General features: G+C 58.6%; 1 protein-coding gene across 1 annotated transcript; it reads right to left on the bottom strand.

Annotated features, from left to right (window-relative positions):
• Window positions 1-11,918: 11,918 nt before the first annotated feature.
• ITPRIPL2 (ITPRIP like 2) lies at window positions 11,919-13,731 on the bottom strand. The gene has a single exon (XM_004604122.2). The coding sequence runs from the start codon at window positions 13,596-13,598 to the stop codon at window positions 11,955-11,957; it is 1,644 nt and encodes a 547-aa protein (XP_004604179.2). The 5' UTR covers window positions 13,599-13,731; the 3' UTR covers window positions 11,919-11,954.
• Window positions 13,732-14,474: the final 743 nt, after the last annotated feature.

The following is a 14,474-nucleotide window of genomic DNA, read 5'->3' as shown; positions in this document are numbered from 1 at the left end:
CTGGGCCCACTGCGGTGATGAAGTGAGGGTGGAGGGGCCTGACGGGTAGCACGGAGGGTTGGGTGCTTGCCTTGCATGCGGCCAATCTGGGTTCAATCCCCGACGGCTCACTGTGTCCCCCCGGGCTCCGTCAGGAGTCACTCCTGAATGCAGAGCCAGGAGTAACTCTTTTTTGTTGCTTTTTGGGTCACACCCGGTGATACACAGGGGTCACTCCTGGCTCATGCACTCAGGAATCACCCCTGGCGGTGCTCAGGGGACCCTATGGGATGCTGGGATTCGAACCCGGGTCGGCCGCGTGCAAGGCAAACGCCCTACCTGCTGTGTTATCACTCCAGCCCCGGCAGGAGTAACTCTTGAGCATCACTGGGCACGGCCCCCAAATAGACAAAAAAAAAAAAAAGAGAGAGAGAATGAAGTATGTCATTCACGGGTGCACCTCAGCGAGTGCTCTGAAGTTCGGGACCCCCTGAGACAGACCCCCGGCCCTGGGCGAGTCCTAGGTGCTCACCTTCAACTTAGTGGGGAGAGGGAGGGAAGCATCCCTTGATACCCCTTTGGTTCATGGCATCCCAGAAACCTGTTTCTTCCCTTGGCGTCTTCGGCCCCGGGCACTCGTTGGCGTGGGTACTTGGTGAGCGCTGCCTCCTCCGGCCGAGAGGAAGGTGCTCTGCGGCCAGTCTGTCCCCGGGCCAGCACAGGGCCCGGCACGCGGCCGTCACCAGTGAGAATTTTCCCCAGTGGCTGCGGGATGTTCCATAAACAGCTGTCCCGGGCCCTGGGGATGAGAGGCCCTTCCTGTAGCAAATGGAGGGTCTCCCCAAAGGGGGCTCTGTCGCCCGGGAGACAGCGCAGAGGGCAGGGTGCCTGTCTTGCACAAGTCAGACCCGGATTCAGTCCCTCGAGGCTCCCCTGAGCCCGTCAGGATGATCCCCGAGCACAGAGCCGGGAGTCAGCCCTGAGCACCAGCAGGACAGCTCAGGAACCAACAACAACGACGGAACCAAACTGGGTTCTAGATGTTGGGCTCCCCCGGCACACAGCGGCTGTGGGTGGTGCAGTTACCAAGGGCCCCCGCTGTGTCCCACAGAGCTTTCTTCCCCCTCAGAGAGGACGGGGCGGGGCGGGGGCCAGGGCAGCTGCTCTGGCTGCAGGCGCACGGCCCTCAGCGGGCGGAAGGTCAGAACTAGTCGCAGCAGGGTTAGTTTTGTTTTGGGGTCACACCCTGCAGTGTTCAGAGCTTACTCTGGGCTCTGGGCTCGGGCATCCCTCCTGGCAGGCTCAGAGGACCCTAGGGGGTCCTGGGGAACCAATCTGGGTCGGATATGTGCAAGGCTAGTGCCCTGTCTACTCTATCGCTCCCTCCCTGGGACACGGACGGTCACACCTGTCAGCTGTGGAACGGGGCAAGTCTCTGAGCTAGGTCTGCATGGAGCCTGGGTTTAGGGAGAGGCGGCCTAACGCACAGAAGACTTGAGCGGTGTTAGCCCAGCTAACGAGACTGCTTTTGCTTGTTGTGTGTTCTGCTTAAGATTGGCTGGCTTCGGGGCTGGAGCGATAGCACATCGGGTAGGGCGTTTGCTTTGCACGCGGCCGGCCGACCCGGGTTCGATTCCCAGCATCCCATAGGGTCCCCTGAGCACCGCCAGGAGTGATTCCTGAGTGCAGAGCCAGGAGGAACCCCTGTGCATCGCCAGGTGTGTCCCAAAAAAGGCAAAAAAAAAAAGATTGGCTGGCTTCTATGTTCCATCCCGTCCAATCCGGTGTGCTACTACTGGATTGTCCTACTGTAATCCAGTAAACCTACTACTACTAGTAGTAGTACTACTATGAGCAATAGTTATCCCTGCTAACGACACTGCTTTTGTTTTTTGTTCTGCTTAGCTGGGTTCCATCCTATCCAACGTGGTGTGCTACTACTGTATTGTATTACTACAATCCAGTACAATCTACTGCTACTACTAGTAGTAGTTCCTACTGCTGAGCGATATTTATCTCTGCTAATGAGATTGCTTTTTTTTTTGTTTTTTTGTTCTGCTTAGCTGGGTGACATCCCACCCAATCTGGTGTACTACTACTGGATTGTATCACTACAATCCAGTACGATCTACTACTACTACTACAGATTGCTCCTGCTGGACCGTCCGTGTTGTAGAGTTTGGAGATGCTGCACCCACCAGCATTGCAGGAAATCCAGAATTTTTTTTTCTTTTTGGACCACACCTGGCGATGCACAGGGGTTACTCCTGGCTCTGCACTCAGGAATTACTCCTGGCGGTGCTCAGGGAACCATATGGGATGCTAAGAATCGAACCTGGGTCGGCCACGTGCAAGGCAGACGCCCTCCCCGCTGTGCTATCCCTCCGGCCCCGAAATCCAGAATTTTTAACTGGGAGGGCAGGAGCTTTTAATCTGTTTGCTTTTGGTTGGGGGCCACACCTGGTGGTACTCAGGAGTTACTCCTGGCTCTGCACTCAGGAATCACTCCTGGCTGTGCTCAGGGGACCATATGGGATGCCGGGATTGCACCGGGTCGGCAATGAGCTAGGCAAGTGCCCTCCCCCCTGCGCTGTGCGTTGGCTCCGTCCCCCCAGGCTGCTTCTGAACAGCAGGCGTTTCTGAGAGGGAACAGAGCAGGCGAGAGCAGTGTTTTCAGCCTGCCTCTCCTCTCCGAGCTTGAACTCCCTTTGGAAGGTCCCATCTTGAGGAAATCGCTCATCAGAGGCACGGGGCCTCATTCCCGGAGACAGGTGACCCAGGGACCATCAAGGAAGGTGTTTGACAAGATCCTTATAAAGCTTGTGTTTTAGGTACCAGAGCCATAGTACAGCATTTGATGCCGGACACCCCAAAGGGTCCCCTGCGCCTGGCCAGGAGTGATTCCTGAGTGCAGAGCACGGAGTAAACCCTGAGCACTGCTGGGAGTGCTTTGAATTTGGCACATAGTAGGACTTGCTTCTCTGGGAAAAGGCTAACGGATTTTTATTTATTTTGGCTTTGGGGTCACACATGGCAATGCTCAGGACTCACTCCTGACTCAGTGCTCAGTGATCACTCCTGGCGGGCCTTGGGGGATCTTATCTAGTGCCAGGGACCTAACCCGGGCCAGCAAGTACCTTAATCCCTGGCTTACCTCTCCGACCATGATTTCTATTTTCTTAATAAAATAATAATAAGTACAAAGTCACTACATCTCGAGGGTGGGGGCGGTTTGCAATTAGGAGCCAAACTGTTGAATATTCACAAGCGCCAATTTGGGGAGCCCAGCCACGTGTGAAGTATGTTCTCTCCAAACTCAAAGACAGAAATGAAGAAGGGACCCATCTCCCGGCACCGGGAGTCTTTCCTTTGCTGACGAGTTTCAGAGCGACTCTTCTGCAAATGGTTTTAATGCTTCCATGTGTGTGGGACCGCAGACAGGGGGACGGAGGCCAGGAGAATGAGGTCCCGTGTCCACTGACCAAATGCATCGCCTTGAGTCTCAGAAGCCTCCTGACCCTTGGGGGCTGGAGCCATAGCACAGCAGGTAGAGTGTTTGCCTTGCATGCGGCTGACCTGGGTTCGATTCCCAGCATCCCATATGGTCCCCCGAGCACTGCCAGGAGTGATTCCTGAGTGCAGAGCCAGGAGGAACCCCTGAGCATCGCCGGGTGTGACCCACAAAGCAAGAAATCTCCTGACCCTCAGTTCCGCTCCTCTCTCTTGGTTCTGAGCACTGTGGGGGAGCTCACGGGTACCCCGGGACAGCTTGCAGAAAGGGCCCTCTGACCTCAGGGCTATGCAACCCTGGCCACGTTCCGGACTCCCCAGGGAGCCGTAAACAATACCCCCGCGTGGGCTACACGCCCCAGCTCTCTGCCCGCATTGCACAGGGCGGAGTCTGCAGCCTGGAGAATGGCCTCCACGAGTCCCTGGGGACCAAGAGGCCGGCCGCTGGCTTAAGCTTCCTCCCACGGCACAGCCTACAGGAATTCTCTTTCCCTGGGTACTGAAACGGGGGAGAAGGCTCCAAAGAAGATGTGGCAACTCTGGAGAGAAGAGGCCACGGCGGGGTGGGCGGCGGGGAGGGAACGGGCTCTCTCACCCCATGTGCTTCCTGGTGGGCACACGTCCAATAAATATTTACAAACATGGTCCGGAAAGGCAGGCCGGGGGTGGGAAGCTCTGGGCAGAGGGCCTCCGGGTGACCCGGCTTTCCGAAGGCACCTGAGCACAGCTCTGAGCCGGATGGACGTTACTCGGGGGGCCTTTGGGGAGGCTAAGACCCTCTGGACCCTTCGCTGACGTGCAGCCAACAGTCGGACTTCAGGCCGGATACTGACAGATCATCTGCTCTTTCTGAGGCCTCTGGCCGGCACAAAGGATCTAATTATAGGCCTTCAGGATGCCCTCGTCCCTCCTCTCCCCTTCACGCTCTCCTCTGCTCTTGGGTTCTGGCGTTTTTGCGGCCCAGTGGGATGGACCCACGAGTGTTTCCACCAACAATGCAACAATCCTTCATGTGTGGCTCGGGGTTGCGCCACAGCAGGGAAGGGGCAGTCTCGGAGGGGGCAGCCTTTCTCTCCCCGCTGCCCTGGCAGCGGCGGGCCTGGCCACGGACCCCGTGTTGGCCCAGGGGGACTGACAGGGCCACGCTGTGCTCCTTGCTCCGTTCTCTCTCTTCCTCTTGCCTTCTGGGAACTTGGCCTGAGGAGCAGGAGGAGAAATGCAGAAATGCCCAGAGAGAGAGAGAACAAGACCATCCTGGAGCTGGAGCGAGAGCACAGCGGGGAGGGTGTTTGCCTTGCACGCGGCCGACCCGGGTTCGAATCCCAGCATCCCATAGGGTCCCCTGAGCACCGCCAGGGGTAATTCCTGAGTGCAGAGCCAGGAGTGACCCCTGTGCATCCCCGGGTGTGACCCAAAAAGCAAAAAAAAAAAAAAAAAAAAGACCATCCTGGGGTCCTCGGGGACGCCCAGCACTGCCTGAGGGCCTGCTTTGCCGGAGGGTGTACAACCCCCACCCAGAGGGTGCTGTCACACCCTGCCTCATCTCCCCTCACAGCAAGGCTCTTAGTCACCCCACGTCACAGATGAGGAAACGGGCAGGTGGGGGAGCAGCGGGGAGAGGCAGGACAGACAATCAGGGCAGACCTCTGGGTGACTGTTATTTTTTGCTATTTTGTTTGTTTTGCTTTTTGGGTCACACCCGGCGATGCTCGGGTTCCTCCTGGCTCTGCCCTCGGGAATGACTCCTGGCGGTGCTCGGGGGACCCTATGGGATGCTGGGGATCGAACCCGGGTCCTCCGCATGCAAGGCAAATGCTCTCCCCGCTGTGCTATCGCTCCCGCCAGCCCCTCTGGGTGGCATTAAAGCTCAGCCCGACCCTCCCGTCATTTGTCTGTCTGTCCCCACTCGCTTCCTCTGCTCTGTCTGCTGGCGTTGGGTCGGACAGTCGCAGCTCTGTGGAGGGGGCCAGGGCCGAACTCGGCCAATGTTCCAACGGTCTCCAACGCGGCCGAAAGCACGGGGAATGCTTTAGGTTACGATCTCCCAGCCCTGCCCAGCAGGGGGAAAGCGGACCCAGATAAGAGTGCCAGGGGAAGGGTGAGACACCGCCCTGCCCAGCTGTGTTTACAAAACCAAACTGCCTTATTATACCCTGGCTTCAGGCCGTCCCCCAGGCCTGGGCCTGACCCCGCTCTCCAGGGGCTCAATTTAGACCTCTGCGCGGTTTTACCCTCTGCCATAAGACTGGGCCTGGCAGCCTCCCCAGCCCCCCCCGCTTCACTGCCGGGAGCTACTTAGAGACTCAGTATCTGCGGTACTGACCCAGACCTGCCCAGCCCATACCGGGTTCTGGCAACATTCCCAGGTCCTCGGCCTCTTCCTCTGATTCTCTTGTTGCATTGAGTCTTGGGGGCCACACCTGGTTGTGCTCAGGGGCCCCTGGTGGTTCCTGGAGGGGGGGCAGGGGGGCGGGGCATGCCATGTTGGGTCAAACCACGCGAAGCCCTTTGAGCTCTCTCTCCAGCCCTGCACCTTCCAGTTTGCAAGACTCCAGCTGACCTGTCCTCTGCTCAGGGCCCTGCAAGTCCCCCTCCTGTGTATCCGCAGCGCCTTTACTGTCTAACTCCCTTCGCTAAAAGTCTCCCCCTGTGGCTCTGGGGGCCGGAGCAATAGTACAGCGGGAGGGCACTTGCCTTGCAAGCCACTGACCCAGGTTTGATTATTCCCACCTCTGCCCCCTCCCTCCGTCCCCATGGTCCCCTGAGCCCTGCCAGGAGTGATTCCCGAGTGCAGAGCCACGAGGAACCCCCAGAACCTGCCGGGTGAGGCATTAAAAACAAAACAAAACGATCTCCACCTCCGGGGGCTAGAGAGATAATACAGTGGGTAGGGACCCTGCCTTGCCCACCTGGGTTTGATCCCCGGCACCCCACACGGTCCCCTGGGCCTCGCCAGGACTGATCCCCAAAGGCAGAGCCAGGAATCACCCCTGAGCTTGGGTGTGGCCCCAGAACCAGACCAATCGTTGTCTGCCTACCTACCTACCCCTGAGCCTGAAGCTCCTCCTTGACGTCACTTCCTGCCGGCAGCCCTCCCTGAACGGAGGCTTGTCAGGGGTGTGGTTGTAACCAAGCACCACAAGGGGTGGGAATGACATGCCGGCCTCCAGAAGAGCCGGCCCCTGTCTCTGCCCTTCCCCCCATCCTCAGTGCCTGTGGGCTGGACCCCAAGTCACCACTGGCCCACCGGGCTTGAGGGGTGGGCGCGCTCGTCTAAGTAAATGTTTACCCCTTGAGAGGGCCCGAGGGCCTCCAGATTTCTGGGCAAAATGCTTCTGCTCGCAATTCCCCACAGGTCAGGACTTGAATTGTGTGTGTTTGTGTGTGGGGGGGTCGGTGGGCAGATGTGTGTGTTGGGGGCGTTTGGGGGGCGGTGTTGGCAGGGATGTGGAGGTGGGCGGCAGAGGCAAGGTTCTGGGCTGGAAGGGACTAGAAAGCAGGTCGCAGGCTGCAAGCTCACAGAGGAGTGACCCCCTTCTCAGCTGGGCCCGGAACCCATTCTGGGCCATTGTCTCCCTGAGGGGCTCCAGAGAGAGTGAGAGCCCCAGGGCCACGCAGGCTCGGAGAAGGCACCTCACTTCCAGGGGGGCAGGAGTCTCCCCCCACCCCCACCCTACCCCCCAATTTCCAATCTCCAATCTCACTCTCACACCAGACGCTTCTACACATTTCTTTATTGATAAAGCAAGTGTCAGAGGACAAGATTCAAAGTGCAAATTGACCCCAAGGGCGTGGCGTGGGCCGGCCGGGGGCCCCGCTGGCCAGACTCTTTGGTCTCTCGGTTCCTAGCACAGGACAGACAGGGGGACGGCTGCCGGCTGGATACCGCATCCGGATAACACAAACACAGGCTCCGGCCGAGTGAAGGGTATGAAGGGAAAGAGGTGACACGGGTCCTGAATACCGGCGCCTTCTGCGCCCTCCTGATCACAGACAGATGGACAGACAGACGACGCGTACCTGCTCTGCCCTCCCCCCGCCCCCCGCCGGGCTCTGTGTGGCAGTGTCTGTCTCAAGGACAGAGAGACAAGTGACAAAAAAATAACCAGCCCAGGCCACATGGACCGCCCCGGTCGCTTCTCCGAGTCTCTGTCACGCCGAAAACTAAAGGGACTTGGTCTCAAGTCAACAGGGTGAAGAGGAGGTCAGTCCTGGGGCTGGAGCGATAGCACAGCGGGTAGGGCGTTTGCCTTGCACACGGCCGATCCGGGTTCTATTCCCAGCATCCCATAGGGTCCCCTGAGCACCGCCAGGAGTAACTCCTGAGTGCAGAGCCAGGAGGTAACCCCTGTGCATCGCCAGGTGTGACCCAAAAAGAAAAAAAAAAAAAGAGGAGGTCAGTCTTGGGCCAAGTCCTTGCCTGGCACCTGGCTGGGCCTGGTTCTGATGGCCCCAGAGCACTGCTTTGGGTCCTTCCTAAGTACAGAGCCAGGAATAGCTCGGGAGCACTGCTGGGTGTGGCCCCCAAACCAGAAGCAACCAAAACAAAGGGGACCTTCTGTTGGGCCCTGGGGCAGGAACCCCCAATTCAGAACAGGCTGGAAACATGTGTAAACAGTGGGAAGGCCACGGCCTCCATCAGGCCTCAATGCTAAGGCACGGGCTAGGCTACAACTTAAAAAAAAAACAAACCAAACCCAATAATTTCAAAATAAGGAAAAACTACCAATAAAAAAAAAAAGAAACAAGTTATTCTGCAATCTTTCCTGATTACTCATCAGCAAATTCTGGCAGAGCCAAGTTTAGCCCCAATTCACCAGGAAGGAAATGCCAAGAACAGGCCCCCAGGGATAGGATGACCCATGTGGAAGGTTCTAGAATGGGAATGATGGGGGGGGCGGGGATAGCAGGGGGAGGGTGTCCTTCTGGGAATTTGAAGTTATGGGGTTATCTGGCCTTGCTGATTTTTTTTTCCTACAAGAAAGCTTAGCTCTGACATAAAGACTTGAAATACTGTCCCCCAACTATGTACAAAAACATCCTCAGCCTTAATAAATAGATTCTTCTACATACCTGGGGGCGAGGATAGCTGTGTAAAGCGGCGGTCGCAAACTGGGAGCCCGAGACGTAAGCCAAATTTTCTGTCTGGCTCACACCGTATTTTGAACATGTAAAAACTATTTAGGGAATCAGAAAGTCCCACTTACAATTTATCTGGGTGGGGTTTTCAGCACCTCCCCACCCATGTCCCCCCTTACGGCTGTCCTCCTTAAAAAGGGGCACAACCCCCAGGCCCGCCCACCCCACCCCTGTTTACCAGCCCCTCCACTGCCAAGGTTGCGACCCCGGGTTTCACAAGCACATTACCTAGAAATACGGTTCCTAACCCAAACCTCTCTCACACCCTCATGAGTCCCACACCAGCCCCTGCTTCCAACTCTGCCCCTCACGCCCCTCTCCAAGCCTCCTTCCAAAGTCTTTAGCTCTCTGGGATGGCTGCAAAGCCACCCCTCCTTCCCCCCACCTCCTCTCAGCTCCGTTTCTGCAAAACGTCTCCCGGCCTATGAGCATTCCAGCATTAGGTCCACGGGCGTTCCCGAAGGATGTCTGATGGCCAGAGGGCTGAGTCATCATCCCCTTAAAAACCATTTGACTTCAAAATATTTGAAAATATTTTACTTAAAAAAAATATTTTCTTCGGGCATTGACTGAACAATTCTTTGCTTTTTTTTTTTTAAAAAGAGCAATTTGGAGCCAGCTTGTCTAAGAATATTGGTATATAATAGACATATAAATCTTATGCAAATTCTCTAGTACCAAGTATACACCAAAAATGTGTACATTTCAGATCATGGCTGTGATGGAGCCCAAATTAAATAATGAGATTGATTTAAGTGCCTTGGGCGACCATCCTGCCTGGCTACGATGCCACACTAGTTCATTTGTACACAGTACATGCTTCGAATTACTAAACATTGACCAAAATTGATCGAAATCTGTTTTGATTACCATGTACTGAGAACAATTGTTCAGCATGGCATTTAAATAAAACATTCATATTTTTAAAAGTCACAAACACAATGCCCCATTAATTTAAGAAAATAACATTTAAAAATCTTGAGGCTGGATGAAACTTTGGGTTATAAACCTGAATAACAATAATAATAATAATAATAATAATAATAATAACAACAACAATAATAACAACAACAAAGTATAAGAACAGTATGTTACCAGACTTAAACTTAAAAAATACTATTAAAATTTAAGAAAAAGCGGGGTCGGGGGGAGGTGAACTATCCACTCAGCTAGAAATATTTGGAAAATTCAGCTTTTAAAGCTTTCTAATCCCGCCAAGAGCCCCGCCCCCTCCCCTTCCAGTAGATTTAATGACTAGAGGAAATTGTGTCCGAATGTGGAAACATTATAAATTATATATAAAGATCTACTTCCGCTTGCTATTTACTTACAGAAAAAAAAAATACCCTCATTTTAAAGAACACTGTGCAACTGATACTTCTTTGCAGCAAGTCTGCAGAACTATCCTTTTGCTAAATGCAGTACCTAAAACGGACCAGGGGAAGAAGCATCCTCCAGACATTTCAAAGAGAGAGCACCCTTGCTACTGTTTCTCTTACAGCTGTGGGATTTGCCTAATTCTCAGTGATTTTCCGGGGTAGTCAGACAGCACCTCTAAAGAAAGCTTCAAGAGTTCCCTTTACAGAGCACCGGAAAACTAAGCGACCTACTTCTGCTTCCAGGAGTTTTTTCTTTTCTTTTCTTAAAAAAAAAAAAATCTAGGGAACTACGTGTCTATTGGGGAAAAATAAGTTTTAATCTTGAAGGCTAACTCCGAGAGGGCTGCATTTTCTCTTAGACAGGAGGCTGAGGGACCATCCTCAAGCTAAACTAATGTCTTTGAGAATTATCCGAAATCGAAGGGTGTCAGGATGGCTGCAAAATATACCCACTGGGGGGTCAGGGGCCAGAGCACAGCAGGTAGGGCATTTACCTTGCACAGCCAACCTGGGATCCATCCCTGGTACCCCAGATGGTCCCCTGAGCACCACCAGGAGTAATTCCTGAGTGCAGAGCCAGGAGTAACCTGAGGGTCACCAGGTGTAGACCCTCCCAAAAAAAAACAATCCACCGGTTGGAATTTATACGAGGGGCGGTATCAGATATTAATCTTCTCCCCTTGCTTCTCACCCCTGTGTAGTGTGTGTGTGTGTGTGTGTGTGTGTGTGTGTGTGTGTGTGTGTGTGTGTGATCTCCTATCCCGAGCCCAAATCCTGGACACTAAGTGAAAGGCCTTCCAACGTGTGAATCTGACACTGGACCACTGCCCCGCCCTTCCCCAGGACTGAGCATCTCCTGAAAGCTCCAAGGCCACACTAGGCAGGGCGACAGGCACGGTCTCTTTATGGTCTCATGAAACAAGGCAGAAAGAAGCCTCCCTGCCCAGGACGCTGCTGAATAAAACAAAACCAAACCTTAGCAGCAAGACCAGTGCCTGCCCCGCCCCCCCATCCCAGCAAAGGCAGGGACAGAAAAAACATTTCTGCAGCCCCAAGGACCCTCCCCCCTCTCAAGATGGGCTCCAGGGTCTCAGTGCTCCTGGGCAGAGAACCTGGCCACCCAGAGGCCCTCCGTGTGCCTGGCGGGGTGGTGCCAACCCGCTCTTCTAGCCCCCACGATCCTTCCGCCTCCCAGCCAGACCCAACGCTTGGCCATTACCACAGAACGAAAGATTTGGTCCAAACAAAGTGCTATTTGTGCTGGGGGTGACTCCACCCCACTCCTGATTGCCTCTCGATGGCCGAATTCTCCCCCTCCTGGGCAATCACCCCTGATTGCACCGTTTCCAAAGTCCATCAATCCCCATTAGAACAGTGGGAACTAGCTTCCACCCCACGGGAGCCCCTAGAAGTTCAATATTCCAGTTGCAGATAAAGATTCTGATTTTTTTTTTTTTTAAAGATGATGGGGAACCCAGGACCTCGCAAGGGTTGAGTGGAAAACGGTTCATTTCTTTAAATGTGCCCCACCCGCTCCCAACACCAACCCCAGATGTCAAAATGCCTAGGAACTTTCCGGGCACCTAGCACTGGCTTTCCTTCCTTCGGGAGTTTCTCCAAGTTGGTGGTTCTGCAGAACCATTCCACACAAACTCACACGGGGGTGACATCACTCCTGCACAGCCCCTCCCCGCACCCCTATTCTGGTGAGCGGGGTAAGAAGCTGCCACAACTCCCCCAGGGATGATGGAGCCTGGGGTGACATTCAAAAATAAAATGGCATGGTCTGAAGTTTCCAGCACCTTCTTGCAACTCCCGTCTTCCGGCCAATGGGGTCTTATCTATAACCATGACGCCCCACCCCGCCTCACCCCCTGCTCCCCCTCCCCCAGTCAAGTCCCCAGCGGGAGCGATCACTGGGCCGATGGTGGAGGGGGTGGGGGGGAGTTAGGGTTCATCCTCTGGGAAGCCCCGAGAGCGCGGGGCGCGGGGCAGGGGGCACCTGGCAAGGTAGCGGGGACCCCCGTAGGCCCGGAGGAGCTGGGGCAGCCTTCGCCAGGTAGACAGCAGCCGCGCGGCCGCCACTTCCCGGGCGCGCCCGTCGAAAGGAGCCAGGAGGTCGACCGGGCCGGCCTCGCGGAGGGCCTTGGGCAGGGGCCCCACCTCGGCGGCCGCCCCGCCGGGGCCCAGGACGCAGTGGAAGAGCGTCTGGCGTCGCAGCAGGCAGTCCCGGAGGAAGCGCACCAGCTGCGCCAAGCGCTGCTCCAGGTGCCCGTCGTCCCAGCGCGCGGACGGCGCCTCGTCGCGCAGCAGCACCGCCAGCAGCGCCGTCTTGAGCACGTACGAGGACAGGATGCGTCCCCACTGGGCGGCGGCCGTCGCGTCCAGCCCGCGGGCGCCCAGGTCCCGCAGGGCTTTCAGCAGCTGCAGGCACTTGAGGTAGCAGGCCCCCGGGGCGGCCCGTTCCTGCAGCCAGCTCAGCAGCTTCTGCTCCTGGCGCGCCGTGTTCACGCCCCACAGGGCCTCGGCGCGCAGTCCCCCGGGGAGCTCGGGCGGGGAGCCCGCGGGCGCGGGGGGCGGCGGGGGCGCCACGAGGAACACCCCGTCGCCCACGTGCACCGCGGGGATGAGGCGCACGGCCATGGACAGGCGACAGCAGCCGTAATCCGTGCGGCAGGGCAGGATGTGCAGGGTGGGCGGCTGCTCCAGGCCGCCAGGCGTCAGACTCACCCGACAACGCCCCTCCAGGCTGTAGCGCACCGCGGCCAGGGCGCGCTGCAGATGCGCCTGGAACCAGCGCAGCACCAGCGTGGCCGAGAGGTGACGCTGGCCGCGCACGTCCACGCAGAAGGCGTCGGCGAAGGGTTTGCAGTCCCGCAGCCACGGGCCCCCGGCGGCCCCCGGCGGCGCCTTGAGCGCGCACACGAAGCAGCCATGCAAGGCGGGCGCCAGCCCGGGCTCCGCGCCCAGGCTCCGAGGCTCCAGCGCCACCGGCGGCGGGAGGCGAAGAGGCACCAGCACGTCGAAGCCGTCGGGCCGGCGGATCTTATGCTGCTCGTAGGCACTGCCCACCTGGATGAAGTCTCCGCGGAAGGCCAAGGCCAGCGCGCCCCCGGGGATGGGGCCCGGGGCGCCCCGCGCGCGTCCCGCGCGCACCAGCTCGCCCACGATGCGGCTCACGTGCGCCTTGCTGTGGCCCAGCACGTGGGGGGACAGGCGCACCTCGTGCTCGTAGTAGCTCTCCAGCAGGATGCCGAGGCTGGGCTCCGGGAAGCGTCCCCGCGCGGAGAAGGCGGGGTGGCCGGCCAGGCCCCGAGGAGGCCCGGGCAGGAGGCGCTGCCGGACGGCGTGGCGACAGCGCAGGAGGACGTAGCCCAGGAAGAGCAGCGCGGCCACCTGGAACAGCTGGTAGCCACTGCCTTCGCCGCTGCCGCCGCCGTCCGCGCCGTCGGGGGGCTCGGCCCCGGGGGCGCCGCTCCCTCGCAGGACATGGTAGAGGCACACGAGGGCGGTGCACAGGCCGGTCACCAGGGGCCAGAAGACGCGCAGGTTAAGGGTGTAGTGCACCGACATGCCAGGTCTCCGGGGCATCGGGGGCCGAGCGGCCCCGGGCGCCGGCCCAGCATGCGCGCAGCGCCCCGGCGGCCCCGCGTCCCGGCTGGCCTTCTTCTGGGCGGCGTCCCCCTCGCCGGGCCGGGGGCAGCCGCCCTCCAGCTCGGCCTCCTCTCCCAGCTCAAGTCTCCTCGGCGGCCGCTGCGCCCGCCCCGCGCGTCCGGGCTCCGGGCCGCGCCCTGCGCGCCGCGTCCGTCGGCCCCGCGCTCCTGCCCGCCCGGGCCCCGCCGCCGCCGCCGCCGCCGCTGCCCTCCGCGCCGCGGTTCCCGTTACTCCGGCCCCGGCGGTTTCCTCTTCCGAGGGGAGGCCGAGCGGCGCCAGCTAGCGGGGAGGAAATGCCAGAGTCGGAGCCGCGCGCGGGGCCGGCGGCCGGGTCCGCCCCCTCCAGGGTCTCCGCCTTCCAGCGTCGCCGGCCGGCGGGAGGGACTTCGGGGCGCGCTGAGGAACTGGCCTCCCCCGGGGCCACCCCCTCCGCGCTCGCCTTCCCACCCACCCGGCCCCCGAAGGCAGCGCTGCGCGGTTCCGGGGCGGCGGCCTCGTCCCGGGAGCGCAGGGAAGTTGGGCTGGGACTTGGCGGAGCCGCGCCAGGCCGGCCCTCCCCGCCCGCCCCACGCCCTGCAGGTCGGGCGCGCGCGCGCGCGCGTGGCAGCTCCCGCCGCGAAAGGCCGCTGGGCCTCGGGTGCAGGGGCTGAAGGGGTGGGGGGGGGGGGTGAGGGTGGATGGATCCTTTCTAAAATCCTTAGCGAGCGCTGCCTGGCTACCAGCCAGAATGAGCGGGAGGGGGCCCGAGGGGAGGGGAGCCTCAGCCTTCAAAACAGGTGAGGCCAGCCCCCAGTAGTTCAGGGGTGCAGGCGC

Source organism: Sorex araneus, chromosome 4 (assembly GCF_027595985.1).
Source record: "Sorex araneus isolate mSorAra2 chromosome 4, mSorAra2.pri, whole genome shotgun sequence".
Lineage (NCBI taxonomy): Eukaryota > Metazoa > Chordata > Mammalia > Eulipotyphla > Soricidae > Sorex > Sorex araneus.
Note: the sequence above shows the minus strand (reverse complement) of the source record. Positions and strands in the feature narration are given on the sequence as shown.

What these genes read in the sequence shown, in the direction of transcription:
- ITPRIPL2 (XM_004604122.2), bottom strand. Translation starts at nt 13,598, where the DNA reads ATGCCCCGGAGACCTGGCATGTCGGTGCACTACACCCTTAACCTGCGC.